This window comes from Coloeus monedula (assembly GCF_965178545.1).
Source record: "Coloeus monedula genome assembly, chromosome: 30".
Classification (NCBI taxonomy): Eukaryota; Metazoa; Chordata; class Aves; order Passeriformes; family Corvidae; genus Coloeus; species Coloeus monedula.
The window spans coordinates 1,075,001-1,091,537 of record NC_138810.1 but is presented as its reverse complement, the minus strand read 5'-3'; the positions used below and the strand labels follow the sequence as shown (position 1 = coordinate 1,091,537).

General features: G+C 69.6%; 1 protein-coding gene across 4 annotated transcripts; it reads left to right on the top strand.

The window, feature by feature from the left end:
- The first annotated feature begins 1,580 nt into the window (after nt 1-1,580).
- On the top strand, nt 1,581-15,983 carry TNS2 (tensin 2). Of its 4 annotated transcripts, none has more exons than XM_082299145.1 (28): nt 1,611-1,757; nt 2,637-2,724; nt 3,122-3,233; nt 3,677-3,714; nt 3,807-3,845; nt 4,179-4,217; nt 4,798-4,841; nt 5,104-5,275; nt 5,628-5,678; nt 6,033-6,155; nt 6,521-6,585; nt 6,885-6,968; nt 7,372-7,484; nt 7,557-7,617; nt 7,868-7,934; nt 8,137-8,260; nt 8,669-8,734; nt 8,818-8,922; nt 9,311-11,155; nt 11,596-11,913; nt 12,291-12,416; nt 12,836-12,928; nt 13,154-13,231; nt 13,756-13,833; nt 14,323-14,509; nt 14,893-14,961; nt 15,038-15,067; nt 15,196-15,983. In XM_082299145.1, exons 1-28 carry the CDS (start codon nt 1,744-1,746, stop codon nt 15,335-15,337), a joined length of 4,371 nt encoding a protein of 1,456 aa, XP_082155271.1. In that variant the 5' UTR covers nt 1,611-1,743; the 3' UTR covers nt 15,338-15,983. The 4 variants fall into 4 exon arrangements, 3 of the variants coding, with proteins under 3 accessions (XP_082155272.1, XP_082155271.1, XP_082155270.1); XM_082299144.1 differs by having other exon boundaries at nt 7,865-7,934; XM_082299146.1 differs by lacking the exon at nt 2,637-2,724 and having other exon boundaries at nt 1,581-1,757; nt 7,865-7,934.
- Nucleotides 15,984-16,537: the final 554 nt, after the last annotated feature.

The window sequence follows — 16,537 nt, the reverse complement described above, 5'->3', positions numbered from 1 at the left end:
TCCTTCTGCTTCCCCTTCACCTTCCTCCTTCCACCTCATTCTTCTCCCTCCTCTTTCCTTCTTCCTCCTTCTCCTTCCTCCTTCCCTCTGTCCTTCCTCCCATTCTTCCTTCTCCTTCCTCTTTCACTTTCCTCCTCCCCCCATTCCTTCATCCTTCCTTCTCTTCCATCTTCCTCCTCATCCCTCATTCTTCCTCCTCTCCCTCCTCCTTTTTCATTGTTCTTCCTTCACCTTCGTCCTGATCCTTCCTTCTTTGCTTTCTTCCATCCTTCCTCCTCCCCTCCCCCCCCCCCGCTAATTAACTGTAATTAACTGGGGGCGCAGGCACAGCACTGAGCCCCGGGATGGCCCTCCAGGCCCTTCCTCATCCCTCGGCTCTTTCCCGGCTCTTCCCAACCGCTGGAATGCTGGAACCCCCCTCCCCCACCGCTGGAATGCGGCCCCCCCCCGCGGCGGCTCCGGCCCCACAAAGGGGTGTCTGTCCTGGCCGGGGGGCGGGGGCGAGAACCCCAAGGACTGGGAGGACCCCAAGGGCCAGGAGAAGGGGACCCTGACAACCGCGACCGGGGGGGCGGGGCTGATCAGGCACCCCAATCCCCTCTATGCACCCCAAATCCTCTCCCTGCACCTCAAAAAAGCCCGTCCCCAATTCCCCTCCTGAACCCCAATTCCCTCCCTACACCCCAACCCCCCCTCACAATAACCCACACCCAAAACCTGCCCTGTACCCCAAACCTTGCACCCCAATTCCCCCCCCTGCAACCCAAAACGTCCCCACCTCAATAACCCCCGCCCCAGCGCCCCACAAAACCCTTTGCACCCCAACCCCCCCCGCCCCAATTCCTCCCTTTCAAACGAGCTTCTCCCTGGGGGACCTCAAGAGAGGGGTTTGGGGTCCCTGCGCCCCCTGGGGAGCCCATCCCGGGATTGTGTGGGGTCCCCTCGAGCCCCTCCAAACCTCCATCCCCTCCCCGAGTTGGGGCTGAGGATCCCCTTTCCCACCGACTTTGGGGGTCCCGTGGGGGGGTCTCAGCCTCCCCCTTCTCGACTTTGGGGGTCCCCATGGGGTGGGCCCAACCCCCCCCTTTCCCCCGAGTTTGGGGGTCCCGGGGGGTCGCGGGGGCGGGGTAACGGAGGGGGCGGGGGGAGGAGGGGGAGGAGGAGGATGAAGAGGGGCGGGAGCAGCGCCAGGAAGGCCCCGGGGGGGGGGACTCGGGAGGAATTTTGGGGGATCCTGCAAGGGAGAAAAGGGGAAACTGAGGCAGCGTCAGCAGGGGGAGGTGTCACCCCGTGTGTCCCCCGTGTGTGTCCCCGCCGTGTCCCTCTCCTCGTGTCCGCTGCGATCCTCCCGCTGTCCCCTGCCCGTGCACCCCCCGCGTCCGCGTCCCCTCCGTGCCTGCCCCGTGTGTCCCCTGTGTGTGTCCCCCGTGTCTCCTCCTGGCCCCCTCTGTGCTCCTCGCGGTGTCCCCTCCCCGTGTCCTCTCGTGTCGTTCCCGTGTCGTCCCCCCCGTGTCCCCCCCCGTGTCCGTGTCCCCCCCCGTGTCCCCCCCCGCACGGGAAGCGGCTCCGGACTCGCGGAAACGGCCCCTCCCCGCGCGCCTTCGGCCACGGAGCCGCTCGCGGAGCCCGCAGGGACCCCCGAGACCCCCCCGGGAGCAACCGGGACCCCCCGAGACCACGCGGGACCCCCCATGAAGCCCCCCGGGGCCGTGGGGACGCTGCTGCGCGCGCTCGGCCGCCGCGATGGCCCCGACACGGTAGGACCGGGGGAGGTCCCTGGGGGGCGGGGGTCCCGCGTGGGGTGAGGAACCCCCGTGGGGAAGGGGGGGCTGCTGCGAGGGGAAGCCGCGGGACCCCCCCCCCCGGGGCGCCCCCCCGGGGTCCCCCCGCGGTCCGCTCCAGCCGCCCCCTCCCCACGCGTGACGCGGGGTGGGCCGGGGAGGAAAGTGGAGTCTGACCGCCCCCCGCCGCCCCTCCCCCTATTTTCCCACGCTCCCCCTTCGCCTCCACTTTCCTTTTTTCCCTATTTTCCTACTTTTTCCCCTTTTTCCCACGCCCCTCCTTCCCCGTCCCACGCCCCCCCCCCGCGCCTCCCCCCGCTGTCCCCCTCCCCCCGCATGCACTCCCACGCCCCTCCCCCTCCGTGGGAACGACGGGGTCGTCCCAGGGGGGCCCCATTTCCTGGGCTTGTCCCGGCCCCGCTTCCTGCGGGACTCGGTGTCCGTGGCCGAGGGCCAGAGGGACCGGGGGGGACACGGGGGGGACACGCGGGACGACACCGGGGGGGGCACGGGGAGGGAGACACGGGGGACACGGGTGGGACATGAGTGACACGGGGGGGACACGGAGGGACACGGGGGGGGACACGGAATAGAGTGGGGTTGGCACGGGGGTGACAAGGACTCACGGAAGGGAGACGGGGGGACACGGGTGTGGCACTGGAGGTGACGTGGGACACGAGGGGGTCCCAGCGGGGACATTGGGGGGAACACGGGGGGACAGGGAGGTGACGCAGGGACAACGTGGGGGGACACGAGTGGGACCCGGGGGGGGATACAGGTCGGGAGGCGGGGACACAGGAGAGGACGGGAAGGGACACGGGGAGCCCTGGGCGTGACAGGAGTGGGACATGATAGGGACACATGCGGGGACACGAGTGGAGTCATGAAGGGGACACGAGGTGACACGGATGGGACACGGGAGAGTCCGGGGAGACACGGAAGGGTCAGTGAGAAGTCATGGAGAGGACACGGGGGGGACACAAGGAGGGACACGGGTGACACCTGGGGACATTGGAGGGGGCCAGAGGAGGACGGGGGGAATGCAGGGGGACGACACGCGGGGAGACGGAGGTGACACGACGGGAACTGGGTGGGACTGGGGGCGGGACACGGGGGGGTCACCGAGGGGACCCGGGCAAGACACGGCGGGATCAAAGAGGAGACACGGGGGGTGACACGGGGGGGGCCTGGGGGGGACACGGGAGGTGACATCAGGGGGACATGGGGGGGGGACAGGGGGGGTCATGGGGGTGACACAGAGGTGACGTGCGAGGTCATGGGGGTGACACGGGGAGGACACGGGGGGACATGCGGTGACCCCCCCCTCCGTGTCCCCCCAGCCGCGGCCGCCCCCACCCGCCCCCCACACGTTCCGCGAGCGGAGCCTGCGCCGGGGGGTGCTCTGTGGGGGCTGCGGGACCCCCCTGGGACCCCACGGGCTCGTGTGCAGAGGTGACACCCCGGGGACACCCCCGGGACACCCCCGGGACACACTGGGGGGGGGGCTAGACGGGGGAATAAAGGGGGGAGGTTACTGGGGACAGTGGGGTCAGGACCGGGAGGTTCCTGGGGCCGGTGGAGGGGTACTGGGCAGTTACTGGGGGCACTGGGAGGGCACTGGGAGATTACTGCGGTGGTTGCTGGGGGTAGTGGGGAGTTACTGGAAGCACTGAGGGGTAACTGGGGCGGTTACTGGGAGCACTGGGGAGTTACTGGGGGCTCTGAGGAGTTTACTGGAGTGTTTACGGGAGGCAGGGAGGAGTTACTGGGGATACTGGGAGGTTACTGGGGGCAGCGGAGGGATATTGGGGGAGTACTGGGGGAGTACCAGGGAGACCTGGGAGGTCCCTGGGGGGGACCTTGGGGGGTCCTGATGCCCCCGTTGTCCCCCCCAGTTTGCAAAGTCGCTGCCCACAAGAGATGCGAGAGCAAGGTACGGCGGGGGGCGGGAGCGTCACCCAAGGGGGGGGTGGGGCCCGTTTGGGGCTGGGGTCCCATTTGGGATGACCCCGTGTCCCCCTCCAGGTGACGTCACCGTGCCAAGCTCTGCCCCCGCCTGAGCTGGTGAGTGGGGGCGGGGGGGGGTCCGCGACGTCCCCGAACCCCCCGGGCAGGACCCGGGACCCCTCAAATCCCCCTCGAGAGCCCCAAACTCCCCGGGCAGGATCAGGGTCCCCCGGAAAGACTGAAACCCCCGAAGCCCCCCCGAGCAGGGGACGGGACCCCCCCTCGGGAGCCCCAAACACCCTTGTCAGGAGCCGGCACCCCCAACATCCTCCGCTGGGCAAGACCCTGGACCCCCCAAATCCCCCTCGGGATCCCGAAACCCCACCCCGGGCAGGGCCCTGCCCCCTCCCCGGTGGTCGGGCCCCCCCAGACCCCGCTGTGCCCCTCCAGAGGCGGAACACGGCCCCGGTGCGGCGCAGCGAGCGCGTGGTGAGACCCCTGAATCCTCCCCGGACCCCCCAAACCCCCCTTGACTCCCTGACCCCCCTGTGACCCCCAACCTGCCCCCGGTATCCCCAACCCCCTCCCGGGAACCCCCTAAATCCCCCTCCGGGACTCCCAATGCCCCCCGACCCTCCCCAGGGGTTGGGGATCCCCCGACCCCCCCTTGAGCCCCCCGACACCCCCGTGACTCGGCGGTGTTTTGGGGACCTCTCTGAGACCCCCCTTGCCCCCCTTACCCCTCCCTGATCCTTCTTGGCTCCCCCGACCCCCTCCCGACCCTCCTCATGTTTCGGGGACCTCCCTGCCCCTCCCCTTGACCCCTACCCGTGTTATGGGGACACCCCCGGTCTCCCCGACCCCCCCCTTGACTCCCCCCACCCCCCTGTTTTGGGGACCCCCCTGACCGCCTCCTTTGCCCCCCCTGTTTTGGCCTCCCCGAACGCCCTTGACCGTCCCCTACCCCCGGTGTTTGGGGACACCCATTAACCCCCCCCATGTTTTGGGTCCCCCCCCCGCCCCCCTTTTGCCCCCCCCTCGTTTTTGGGGCACCCCCGGGACCCCCCAGGGCTCCTCGCTCGACAGCGCCCCCCAGCGGAGCACCCTGCCCAGGTACGGGGGGGTTTGGGGGTGCTGGGGGGTCCCAGGGATGGGCGGGGGGGGAGGAGGGATTTGGGGGATTTGGGGAGATCCCAGGAGGTTTTGGGGTGCTGGGGGATCCCGGCGAGGGGTTGGGGTGTTGGGGGGGGGGGGGGGGGGGGGGGAGTTGGGATGCTGAGAGAATCCCGGGGGATCAAATTCCCTCCGGTTGGGTTCTGGGGGTTCTGGGGGTGCCGCCCCCCCCCCCCCATTCTGAGCCGCTCCTCCCCCCCAGGGCTCCCCGCGCCCCCAGCCCCGAGCCCCCCCCTTTCCCCCCCCTGGACCTGACGTTCGTGACCGAGCGGATCCTGAGCGTGGGGGTCCCGGGGGGCGGCGAGGGGGGGCCCGGGGGGCACCTGCGGCACCTGGCGAAGCTCCTGGGGGCGCGGCACGGCCCCAACTACACGGTGAGGGCAACTGGGGCAACTGGGGCAACTGGAGGGGGTCTGGGAGGGCTGGGGGGGGGCACCGGGGGGCTCTGGTGGGGCACTGGGAGCTCTGGGGAGGGTCTGGGAGAGCACTGGGCGGGCTGCTGGGAGCACTGGGGGGAACTGGAAGGCACTGGGGGAGCACGGGGGGGGTCGAGGGGGGCTGCGGGGAGGCACTGGGAGCACTGGGGAGGGGGGACAAGACACGAGGGACCCGGGGTGGCGGGGGGCCGGGATTTCGGGGGTCCCATGGGTGGGCCGGGGGGTCCTAGGGCACTTTGGGGGTCACCCGGAGGGTCCGGGCTCCCCCGACCCCTCCGTGCTCCCCCAGATCTTCAACCTGTCCGAGAAGCGCCGCGACCTCACGCGCCTGAACCCCAAAGTGAGGGGGCGTCCGGGGGGGTAGGAGGGTCCCCCCGGGGGATTTGGGGGTCCCGGGGGGAGGTCTCGGGGGTTTGGGAATCCCCCCTCGGGGTTTTGGGGGTCCCGGGGCGGGTCCCGCGGGATTGGGAGGGTGCGGGGGGTGGTGGGGGGGTGTCCTGGGGGTTGGGGGAGTCTCGGGGGGCGCGGGGGTTCCTGGGGGGTCCCTGCGGGCTTGGGGGTGTCTCCAGGGGATGCTGGCGATGTCCTGGGGGGTTGGGGGGTCCCGGGGGCATCCCGGGAGGTTTGGGGGTGTCGCGGTGGGTTTGGGGGCCCCCCGCGGTGTGGGGGTGCCGGCTCTGAGCCCCCCCCCCAGGTGCTGGATTTCGGGTGGCCGGAGCTGCTCGCGCCCCCCCTGGAGCTGCTCTGCTCCGTCTGCAAAGCGCTCGAGGGGTGCCTGGGGGGGCACCCCCGCAACGTGGCCGTGCTGCTCTGCAAGGTGGGGGCTCGGGGGGGCTCCTCGGGGCCTTGGGGGGCCGTGAACAATGCGGGGGGGGGGGGCTGGGGGCAACTGGGCTGGCACTGGGTGGTACTGGGAGGCACTGGGGGAACTGGGGGGCGGTGAGGGGCACTGGGGGTGTCACAGGGGGGCACTGGGGGGGTCCTGGGGGACACTGGCATGCACTCAGGGCTCTGGGGGGCACTGAGTGGTACTGGGGGGCACGGAGGAACTAAGGGGGGCACTGGGTGGTACTGGGGAGGCTCTGGGGGACACTCGGGGGGGCCCTCGGAGCTATGGGGGGGGGCACTGGGTGGTACTGGGGGGGCCTGAGGGTCCTGAGAGTCCTCCCCCCTCCCCCCCAGGGCAGCAAGGCCCCGGTCGGGGTGGTCGTGGGGGCGTTTCTGCACTACAGCGATGTGTGGGGCAGGTGAGGGGGCCGGGGGGGGGTACACGGGGGGCGTGGGGGGCTGGCGGGGGCTATGGGGGGGCTGGCGGGGGTTTGTAGGAGGTCATGGAGGGTTGGGGAGCAGAGGGGGGGTCCGAAGGAGGATTCTGGGGTTCGGGGGTGTCCCGGGGGGGCAGGGAGGGGGAGCTGGGGGGGTCATGGGGGGGGTTAAAGCGGATTATGGGGCTATGGGGCTTGGGGGCGTCTGAGTGGTGCCGGAGGTGCGGGGGGGTCGCGGGGGTTTTGGGAGTACCCTGACCCCCCCTTTTGCCCCCCCCCAGCCCCGAGCAGGCGCTGAACGCGCTGAGTATGAGGAGGTTCTGCGAGGAGAAGTTGGGGGGGGTCCTGCAGCCCTCCCAGCGCAGGTGGGGGGCTTGGGGGGCGGGTCCGGGGCCTTAGAGGTCATGGGGGGTGTGGGGAGGTTACGGGGTCGGGGGGTCAGAGGAGGTCATGACGGGATTTGGGGCAGTTGAGGTGATTTGGAGGTGATTTTGGGGAATGGTTTTTGGAGTGATTTTGAAGGTTTTGGGGTGTTTCTTCGGGTGATTTTTGGGTGGTTTTGGGATGGGTTTTAGGGTGCTGTTTGGGGTGGTTTTAGGGTGTTCTAGGGGTAATTTTTGGTGTGGTTATGGGTGATTTTTAGAGGTGGTTCAAGGTGGAGTTTGGGATGGATTGGGGGTGATTTTTAGGGGTGTTTTTGGGGTCGTTTTGAGGTGACTTTTGGCGTGGTTTTGGGGCGGTTTTGGGGTTCCACCCGTGCCCCCCCAGGTACACAGAGGATTTCGGGGCACTGCTCTCGGGGCGACTCCGCCTGAACAGCTCCCCCCAGTTTCTGCACCACGTCCTGCTGCCCCCCCTGCCCGCCTACGACCCCCCCGACGGTCAGTTTGGGGCGGGGCGGGACCCCGGGAACCCCTCAGGGCCCCCCAGTAATACCCCTGTGTCCCCCCCAGGCTGCCGCCCCTTCCTCAAGATCTACCAATCGCTGCAGCTCGTCTACACCTCGGGGGTCTAGTGAGTGACCCCCCCCGCCCCCAAACCTGACAGACAAACCCATCCCCCTTTGGAGGGGCCCGGGGGGCTCCCCTCAACTTTCCCCCCCAGGTTTCCCCCAGTGCCCTGTGGGTGGGGAGGGGGGGGGTTTAAGGTGTACCCCCAATCTTGACACCGCCCCAAAACTGATCCCCCCCCCGCCGCCTGCCACCCCAATCCTGCGCCCCCAAACCTTAACCCCCAAATATGCCCCCCCTTTCCCCCCCAGCAGCCCCCCCGCCTCTCAGTCGCTCTGTGTCACCCTGGAACCGGCGCTGCTGCTCAAGGGGGACGTGATGGTGAGGGGGGCGCGGGGGGTGCGGGGGGCCGGGGGGCCCGGGGGTGCTCAGAGGGGGCCGGGGGTGCTCAGAGGGTCCGGGGGTGCTCAGGGGGTCGCCGGGCGGGTCGCGGGTGGCGTGCGGGGAGGAGGGCGGCCCCCCTGACCTGTGTGTGCGCCCCCCGTGGGTGTGGGACCCCCCCTCACCCGCCGTGCCCCCCCAGGTGCGCTGTTACCACCGGCGGCGCGGGGGGCGCGAGGCGGTTTTTGGGGTTCAGTTCCACACGGGGACCCTGCGCGGGCCCCGCCTGCGGCTGCGCCGGGACGAGCTCGACCTGGCCTGGCAAGGTGGGGGCGCGGGGGGGGCACGGGGCAGTGCGGGGGGCGGGGAGGGTCAGAGGGGGCCGGGGGAACGCGGGCTTTTGGGGGGGGGCTTCGGGGTTTGGGGGGGCACGGGAGGACAGGGAGAAGTTTGGGGGTGTTTAGGGGGCTGCGGGGGTTGGGGGAGGCGGTCCTGGGGTGACCCGGAGGGTGCCAGGAGGGGGGGAACGGAGGGATTTGGGGGCGCAGATAACGGGGACGCCCCCAGTTCCCCTGTGCCCCCCCAGAGGAGCGCAAGGGCAGCCCTGGGGGATTTGGGTGTGCAGGGGGCGGATGAGGGAAGGGAATGGGGCCGGTGCGGGGGGACGGGGGGATTTGGGGATGCAGATGATGGGGTCCCCGCGCCCCCCCAAACCGCCCGTGCTCCCCCCCCAGACCAGCGCTTCCCCCCCGACGCCACCGTCGAGTTCATCTTCTCCTCGGGCCCCGAGAGGGTCGAAGGTGGGTTTTGGGGGGCGGAGACCCCCGGGGACACCCTGCCCGGGCCCTCCCTCACCGCCCTCCCTCCTGCCCCCCTCCCCCAGGCTGGGTCCCCCCCCGTGGCCCCCCCGCCGCCCCGATCGATTACGGGGTGCGAGACCCCGCGGTCCGGCGCGACTCCTACGAGGGGCACCGGGACAGCCCCGAGGGTAAGGGGCGGAAAGCGGGGCTGAAATTGGGGTACGGGGGGCTCCCCAAGGCGTGGGGGGAAGGGGGACCCCATGGCCTGGGGTTTGGGGGGCGCGGGGGGTTCTCAGGGTGCTGGAGGTTTGTTGGGGTGACCTGGAGTGTATAAAGGGGGGGCCGGGGGTGTTCGGGGGTTTTGGGGAGACCCTGCGACCTGGAGAAAATGCGGGGAGCTGGGGGTGCACGGGGGGCTTTGGGGGGCAATATGGGCACAGGGGAGGGGTCCCCATGGCCTGAAGGGGATGGCGGAGGAGACAGGGGGTCCCGGGCTGTTCCGGGGGGTCTCGTGGGGTTTTGGGGGGGCGGGGTAGGGGAGGGGGGGTAAGGTTTGACCGCCCTTTTCTCCCTCAGAGCCCTCCCACACCTGGGGTCCCCTGGACGGCAGCCCCTATGCCCGCGTGCAGAAGAGGGGGGGTCCCTCTCCCCCCGGGGGGGACTCTGACTCCCCGCCCCCACCCGGGGCCCCGCACGGCCGCCCCCCGCCCCCCACGGCCGCCGAGCGCCGGGAGCTGGAGCAGCTGCTGGGGGGGTTCGGGGTGCGGGGGGGCCGCGAGACCCCCGGCCCGGGGGAGGAGCCCCCCGACACCCCCGAACCGCTCGGGACCCTGGCACCCTACAGGGGTCCCACATCCTACGGGACCCCGGTATCCCATGGACCCCTGATATCCCACGGGACACCCACATTCCATGAGACCCCCCCATCCCACGGGACCCCGATATCCTATGGGACCCCAATATCCCATGAGACCCCTACAGCCTACAGGGCCCCCCCATCCCACGGGACCCCAATATCCCATGGGATCCCAGCACCCTATGAGACCCCCCCATCCCACGGGACCCCCACATTCCATGGGACCCCTGCTCCCCACAGCCCCCCGACATCCTGTGGGACCCTAATACCCCACGGCTTCCCCATGCCCTGTGGGGCCCCCAAATCCCAGGGATCCCCCACACCCTATGACACCCCAAAACCCTACGGGACCCTGGCGCCCCACGTGACCCTGACACTCCATGGCCCCCCAACATCCCAGGGAACCCCAGCACCCCATGCCCCCCCCGGGACCCCAACGTGCCACGGGGTCACAGCGCCCTATGGGACACCAATATCCCACAGGACCCCAATATCCCGGGGGTCCCCAACATTCCACGGGACCCCAATATCCCAGGACACCCTGGTGCCCAGTACCACCCCAATATCCCAGGGGACCGTAACATTCCAGGGGTCGCCGATACCCTACGGCCCCCCAGCATCCAATGGGACCCCAACATCCCTGGAGACCCCAACTCCGTATGGGACCCCAACATCCCAGGAGTCGCCATCACCCTATGGGACCCCAAAGTCCTATGGGACCCCACCATCTCATGGATCCCCAACATCCCAGGGCCCCCACACCCCCCATAGCTCCCCACCAGCCCAGAAGTCCCAAACATCCTATAGCCCCCCAGTATCCCATGGAACCCCCATATTCCATGAGACCCTGGCACCCTATGGGACACCGACATCCCAGGAGACCCCGGCCCCCCACAGCCCTCCGACATCCTACAGCCCCCCCAAACCCCATGGCACCCCAGTATCCCCCGGGGTCCCAATATCCCACATCACCCCAATATCCGAGGGACTCCCCACCCCCCACGGGACCCCTGTGTCCCATGGCCCCCCCGCATCCCACAGCCCCCCAGTAGCCCACGGGACCCCCTCACTCCACAGCCCCCCGGCATCCCATGGGATCCCAATATCCCACAGCCCCCCCATATGCCACAGCCCCCCAGTACCCCGCAGCCCGCCGAGCCCTTGGGGCCCCCCCAGCCCCTGCGCCCCCCCGTGCCTCCCCCTGTGCCGTCGGGCCAGCCTGGCCTCCCCCCGGGACCCCCCAAAACGGGGGGTGCAGCGCTCGCTGTCCGAGGGGTTCCCCCCGTGGGGGGGCTACGGGCGCCCAGTGGCGGGGGGGTACCTGCTTTTGGGGGGGCTCCCCCCCGTCTGCCCCTGCCAGGACTGCCAGGGCTGGGGGGGGGTCTCCCCCCTCCCCACCCGCCCAATTTATGGTGGGCATGGCTGGGGGGACCCCCCCGCGCCCTCTCTGGAGCCCCCAAGTTGCCCCCACTGCGGCCGCCCCGGGCTGGGGCTGGAGCGGGGACCCCCTCCCGGAAAAGGGGGCTACGACCCCCCCGCCATGGGGGAGCCCCAGGAGCCGGCAGGTAAAGGGTGGGGGGCGAAGTGGAGGCGCAGAGGGGTCAATGGGGGTCCCTGGGGGGTATTAGGGATCTGGAGGGGTCGGAAAGGGCTGGGGGGGGGGAGCTTCTGGGGGGGGTTAGGGGGCATTAAAGGGACTATTGGGGGGTCCTGGGGGGGATCTGGGGGAGGTAAAAGAGTTCACGGAGGGGGTCTGGAGGGGTGTTGGGGGGGATTTAGGGGGGTGTAAAGGGGCTGGGGGATGCTTCTGGGGGGGTTGGGGGGCACAGAGGGGCTGGGGGGCGCTTTGGGGGAGTTAAAGGCATAAACCGAGGAGATTTGGGGGGATTTGGCGGGGTTAAAGGGGCCGACTGGGGGGGCCAAAGGAGCCACTGGCGGGAGTTTTGGGGGCCCTCCCAGAGGGTCTTTTGGGGGATCTCACTCCCCTCTCTTTGTGCCCCCTTAGGGCGGCGCAGCCCCAGTGAGGGGGCCCCCTGGCCTGACCCCCCCCGCGCCCCTCCGGCCCCCCCCGAGTCTCCCCGGGCCCCCTCCCCCGGCAGCGGCACCCCGGGGTCCCCCCCGCCCCCGCAGCCGCCCCTGCCCGAGAAGCGGCACCCCCCGGCCCCGGGGGGACCCCGGGACCCCTCCTCACCCCAGCGCAGCCCGGGGGGGGCCCAGGGACACCCCTCGGCCGGGGGGGGGCCGGGCGGGACCCCCTCCGGGGGCACCTTCGTGCAGGACACGACCAAGTTCTGGTACAAACCGGGGCTGTCCCGGGAGGAAGGTACGGGGCCGGGGGGGCGGGGGGCTGGAGACCCCCGAGGGGCTGGGGGGGACCCCCGGGGGGCCATGGGGGCCGGGGGGGTGGGGTGGAAGGGATGGAATTTGGGGGGTCTTGGGGGTTATTAGGGGGGTGTTTGAGGGGGATCGGGGGTCCAGGGGGGTCAGTGAGGGGGCTGGGGGGGGGCTGGGGAGTCTCTGGGGGGGTCAGTGCCGGGGTCTGCGGGGAAGAACCGGGGGGGGTCTATGGGGGGATCTGTGGGGGTCGGGGGGGGATGCCGTGGGGGAGGTCTATGGGTGGCTTGGAGGGTTAAATGGGGGAGTCGCTGGGGTCCCCCCGTGTGCCCCCCTCCCCCGTGTGACCCCCGCGTGCCCCCCCAGCCGTGTCCCTGCTCAAGGCGGCCGCTCCCGGCTCGTTCCTCGTCCGCCGCAGCAGCAGCTTCCCGGGGGCGTTCGGGCTCGCGCTCAGGGTGGGGGTCCCGCCCCCCCGCGCCACCCCCAGAGCGGGTATGGACCCCATAGACCCCCTCCCGAACCCCATAGACCCCCCCCCGGCTCCATAGACACCCCCCGGCACGCCCCAAATCCACCGCCCCCCCTATGGAATATTTGGGTGCCGCGGGGGAGGTCTCGGGGGTCTCCCGGGGGTCTGACCCCCCCAACACCCCAGGGACCCCCGCAAATCACCCCAAATTCCCCCCCAGCAGCCGCCAAGTCCCCCCATAGACCCCCCCCCCTTGGAGTATTGGGGGGCCGTGGGGGGCTGTCCGTAGTGGGGGGGTCTCGGGGGTCTCCCAGGACACCCCCAGCACCCCATGAACCCTCCCAGATCCCCCCATGGGCACGCCCCAAAAGCCCCATAGGAAATGCTGGGGGTGGGGGGGTCTCGGGGGTGTCCCTGGGGTCTGACGCCCCCCGGCCCCCAGGGGACCCCCAGGAGCAGCTGGTCCGGCACTTCCTGATCGAGACGGGCCCGCGCGGGGTCAGGATCCGGGGGTGCCCCGAGGAGCCGTACTTCGGTGAGGGGAGCGGGGCTGGGGGGCTCGGGGGGCTCTGAAGGTCTGGGGGCTTGGGGGGGATTGGGGAAGTCAGTGGGAGGGGCTGGGGGGGTCACTGGGGTCTCAGGGGGAGCTCGGGGTGGCTTAGGGGAGTCGGGTGGGGGGGTTGGGGGTCCGGGGGTGTCTAGGGGGGGTTCGGGGAGTCAGTGGGAGGTTTTGGGGTGCCCTGACCCCTCTTCCCCCCAGGGAGCCTCCCGGCGCTGGTGCTGCAGCACTCGATCACCCCCATCTCACTGCCCTGCACCCTCCGCATCCCCCACGCAGGTGGGCACCTCAGAAACCGCGGGAACACCCACAAACTGTGGGGACACCCCAACCCCCCCCCGGGACATACCAAAACCCCAAAACCATGGGACACTCCAAAACCCCCGCGGGGACCCGCCAAACTGCGGGTACACCACCCTAAAAAGCCCCCTGGACACACCAAAACCCCCCCGGGGAACCCCAAAACCCCTGGGCATCCCAAAAACCCCGCGGGGACACCCCAAAACCCTCCGGGAGCCCCCCAAAAGCCCCCCAGGGACACCCCCAAAACTCCACGAGGGGACACCCCAGAACATCCGCTGGGACACCCCAAAAGCGCGAGGATAGCCCAAAATCGCGGCCCCTCCCTCAATACCACAGGAGCCCCCAAAACCGCGGGAACCCCCAAAATTTCGGGGATACCCCAAACTGCGAGGACCCCCCGAAAAATGGACGGGACCCCCCAGAGACTCCTCCAGTCCCTGAAATCCCCCCATTTCCCCCAAACTGCCCCGGTTTCCCCCACCCTGCGCCTTCCTCCCCAGAGCTGCAGGAGGAGCCCCCGGACCCCCCCGGACCCCCCAATGTCAGCACGGCCGGAGCCCTCCTGAGGCAGGGGGCAGGTGGGACTGGCGATACTGGGGGCACTGGGGGGTACTGGGGGGGCACTGGGATGGGGTTCCTGGGGCGGGGCAGGCACTGGAACTGGGTCCCTGCGGGGGCCGCACTGGGGTTGGCATCGGGACTGGGAGCACTGGGGGGCTGGTGCCGGTTTTGGGGGGGTGGTCCCGGTTTTGGGGGGTTGTCCCTGTTTGGGGGGGGCTGTACCCGGTTTTGGGGGGGCTGTACCCGGTTTTGGGGGTGTGGTCCCGGTTTTGGGGGTGCTGGTCCCTGTTTTGGGGGGGGCTGGTGCCGGTTTTGGGGTCTGGTGCCGGTTTTGGGGGGGTGGTCCCGGTTTTGGGGGAGCTGGTCCCGGTTTGGGGGGGTAGTCCCGGTTTTGGGGGGGATGGTCCCGGTTTTGGGAGGGCTGGTGCCGGTTTTGGGGGGGTTGGTGCCGGTTTTGGGGGCCTGGTCCCGTTTTTGGGCAGCTTCCTCCCCGTTGCCCCCCTCAGCCTGCTCCGTGCTGTTCCTGGGCTCGGTGGGAACCGAGGCCCTGACGGGGCCCCAGGCCGTGGCCAAGGCCGTGGGGTCCCTCCTGGAGGGGGCACCGAGTGCGGGGGGGTCCCCCCGGCCCCCCCCCAGCCCCGTCCACTTCAAGGTGTCGGCGCAGGGGATCACCCTGACGGACCGGCAGCGCAAGTGAGGGACCCCCGAACCCCCAAACCCCCGACCCTCCCCAAACCACCGAACCCCCCACACCCAGAGCCCTTCAAACCGAGATCCCCTCAAACACCGACCCCCCAAACTACCGAACTCCCCAAAACCACGAGCTCCCCAAAACCTCCCAATCCCCCCAAACCCCTCAACCCCCCCAAACTCCGACACCTCAAACCCTCTCAAACGCCCCAAAACCCCAACCCCCTCAACCACCAACCCCGCTAAACCCCCAATCCCCCAAACCACTGACACCCCAAACCCCGACACCCCCCAAGCCACCCCCGACATCCTCCCCAAACCCCTCGGCACCCCCGGACCCCCGAGCCCACCGACGCCGGCCCAGCAAAGCCCCTTCCCCCCCCCAGGCTCTTCTTCCGCCGGCACTACCCCGTGAGCAGCGTCACCCACTGCGGCACCGACCCCCAGGACCGCAGGTGAGGGGGGGCCCACGGGGGGACCCCCAACCCTCCGAACCCTCCCAGACCTCCCAACCCCTTTAACCCCCCCCAGGTGGACGAACTCCGACGGGAGCACGGCCAGGTACGCGCAGAGACCCCCAGAGCGGGGAAAGGAGGAAAGGAGGAAAGGAGGAAAGGAGGAAAGGAGGAAAGGAGGGTGGGCACGGATGTGACTCTGACCTCCCCCTGTCCCTCCACCGGCCCCCCCAGGATTTTCGGGTTCGTGGCGAAGCAGGCGGGGGCGCCGGGGGGGGGCAACGCGTGCCACGTGTTCGCGGAGCTGGACCCCGAGCAGCCGGCGGGGGCCATCGTCACCTTCGTCACCAAGGTCCTGCTGGGGACACGGCACTGAGAGACACCAGGGACCCTCCCGGGACCCCCAAATCCGTCTGGGGACTCCCAGATCCCCCCGAGGCAGGGGGAGGGGCTCAGGGGCACCCTCAGAACCCAGTGCGACTCCCCCCATCTTCACCAAGGTCCTGCTGGGGACACAACATTGAGGGACCCCCGGAACTCGCAGAACCCCATCTCCAGAAACAGCTGGGGATGCCCAAAACCCCCCCGAGTCCCCCAAACCAAGGGGGGGGCGGGGACACACACAACCAACCCCCCGCCCCATCATCACCTTCATCACCAAGGTCCTGAACACCCCCAAACCCCCCCAGAGACTCTCCCAAAATCACCCCCGGACCCCCCAAACCCTCCCAGACACCCCGGATTCGGGGGGAGCACAGGGTGACCCCCCTAATCGCCCTCCCCATCATCTTCATCACCAAAGTCCTACTGGGCACCCCCAAACTCCCCCTGAGACCCACCCAGACCCCTCCCAAGATCCCCCAACCCCTCCTGGAGGCCCCCCAAAACCTCCTGCACCCCCCCAACCACCCCCTCAAATGAAAAGGGGGGGCTGGTAGAAAAGGGAGCACAGGGACACCCCCCCCAATTTGGAGGGTCCTGGGGGAACCCCAATAAATCCACATCTATTTTGGTGTAAGAAATGGGTTTATTTGAGTCGGGGTGGAGGGGGCATGGGGACCCCCCCCTATGTGCAAACATCAAAGGGGACCCCAAAACCAGCCCAGCCCTCACCACAGAACTGGGGGCTCTGGGGGGTCCCATGGAACTGGAGGGGTCGGGTTACATTCATGATGGGGGGAAACCCCCAATTCTGCCCGCTGGCACCCCCAAGAATGGGGAGTGCTGGGAGAGATGGGGGGCACAGGGGTGATTTGGGGGGCACTAGGGGGTCAGTGGAGCTGGGAGGCTGGGAAGGGTTAAAGGGGTGATTTGGGGGGCTCTGAGAGGGGGCACGGGGGTCACCCATGGTGGAAAGGGCAGGACTGAGACCCCCAAATCCACCTGCAGGGGTCAGTGGGATGGTTTGGGGGGAACCCCCCAAAGGGCGCCTATGAGGGGGGCAGGATTGAGTCCCCCAAAAAAGGGGTGGGGTAGGAATGGGTCCCCCAAAAATATGGTGGAGGCCATGGCTGAGACCCCCAAAAACCACCTTGGGGGGCAACACTGGGGTACTTTTGAGGGGTCAGTGGGGGGA

What these genes read in the sequence shown, in the direction of transcription:
- TNS2 (XM_082299144.1), top strand. An exon ending in ACAAGAGATGCGAGAGCAAG is followed by an intron (nt 3,715 to 3,806) that starts GTACGGCGGGGG and finishes GTCCCCCTCCAG; the next exon opens with GTGACGTCACCGTGCCAAGC. An exon ending in CCGCGCCACCCCCAGAGCGG is followed by an intron (nt 12,417 to 12,835) that starts GTATGGACCCCA and finishes CCCGGCCCCCAG; the next exon opens with GGGACCCCCAGGAGCAGCTG.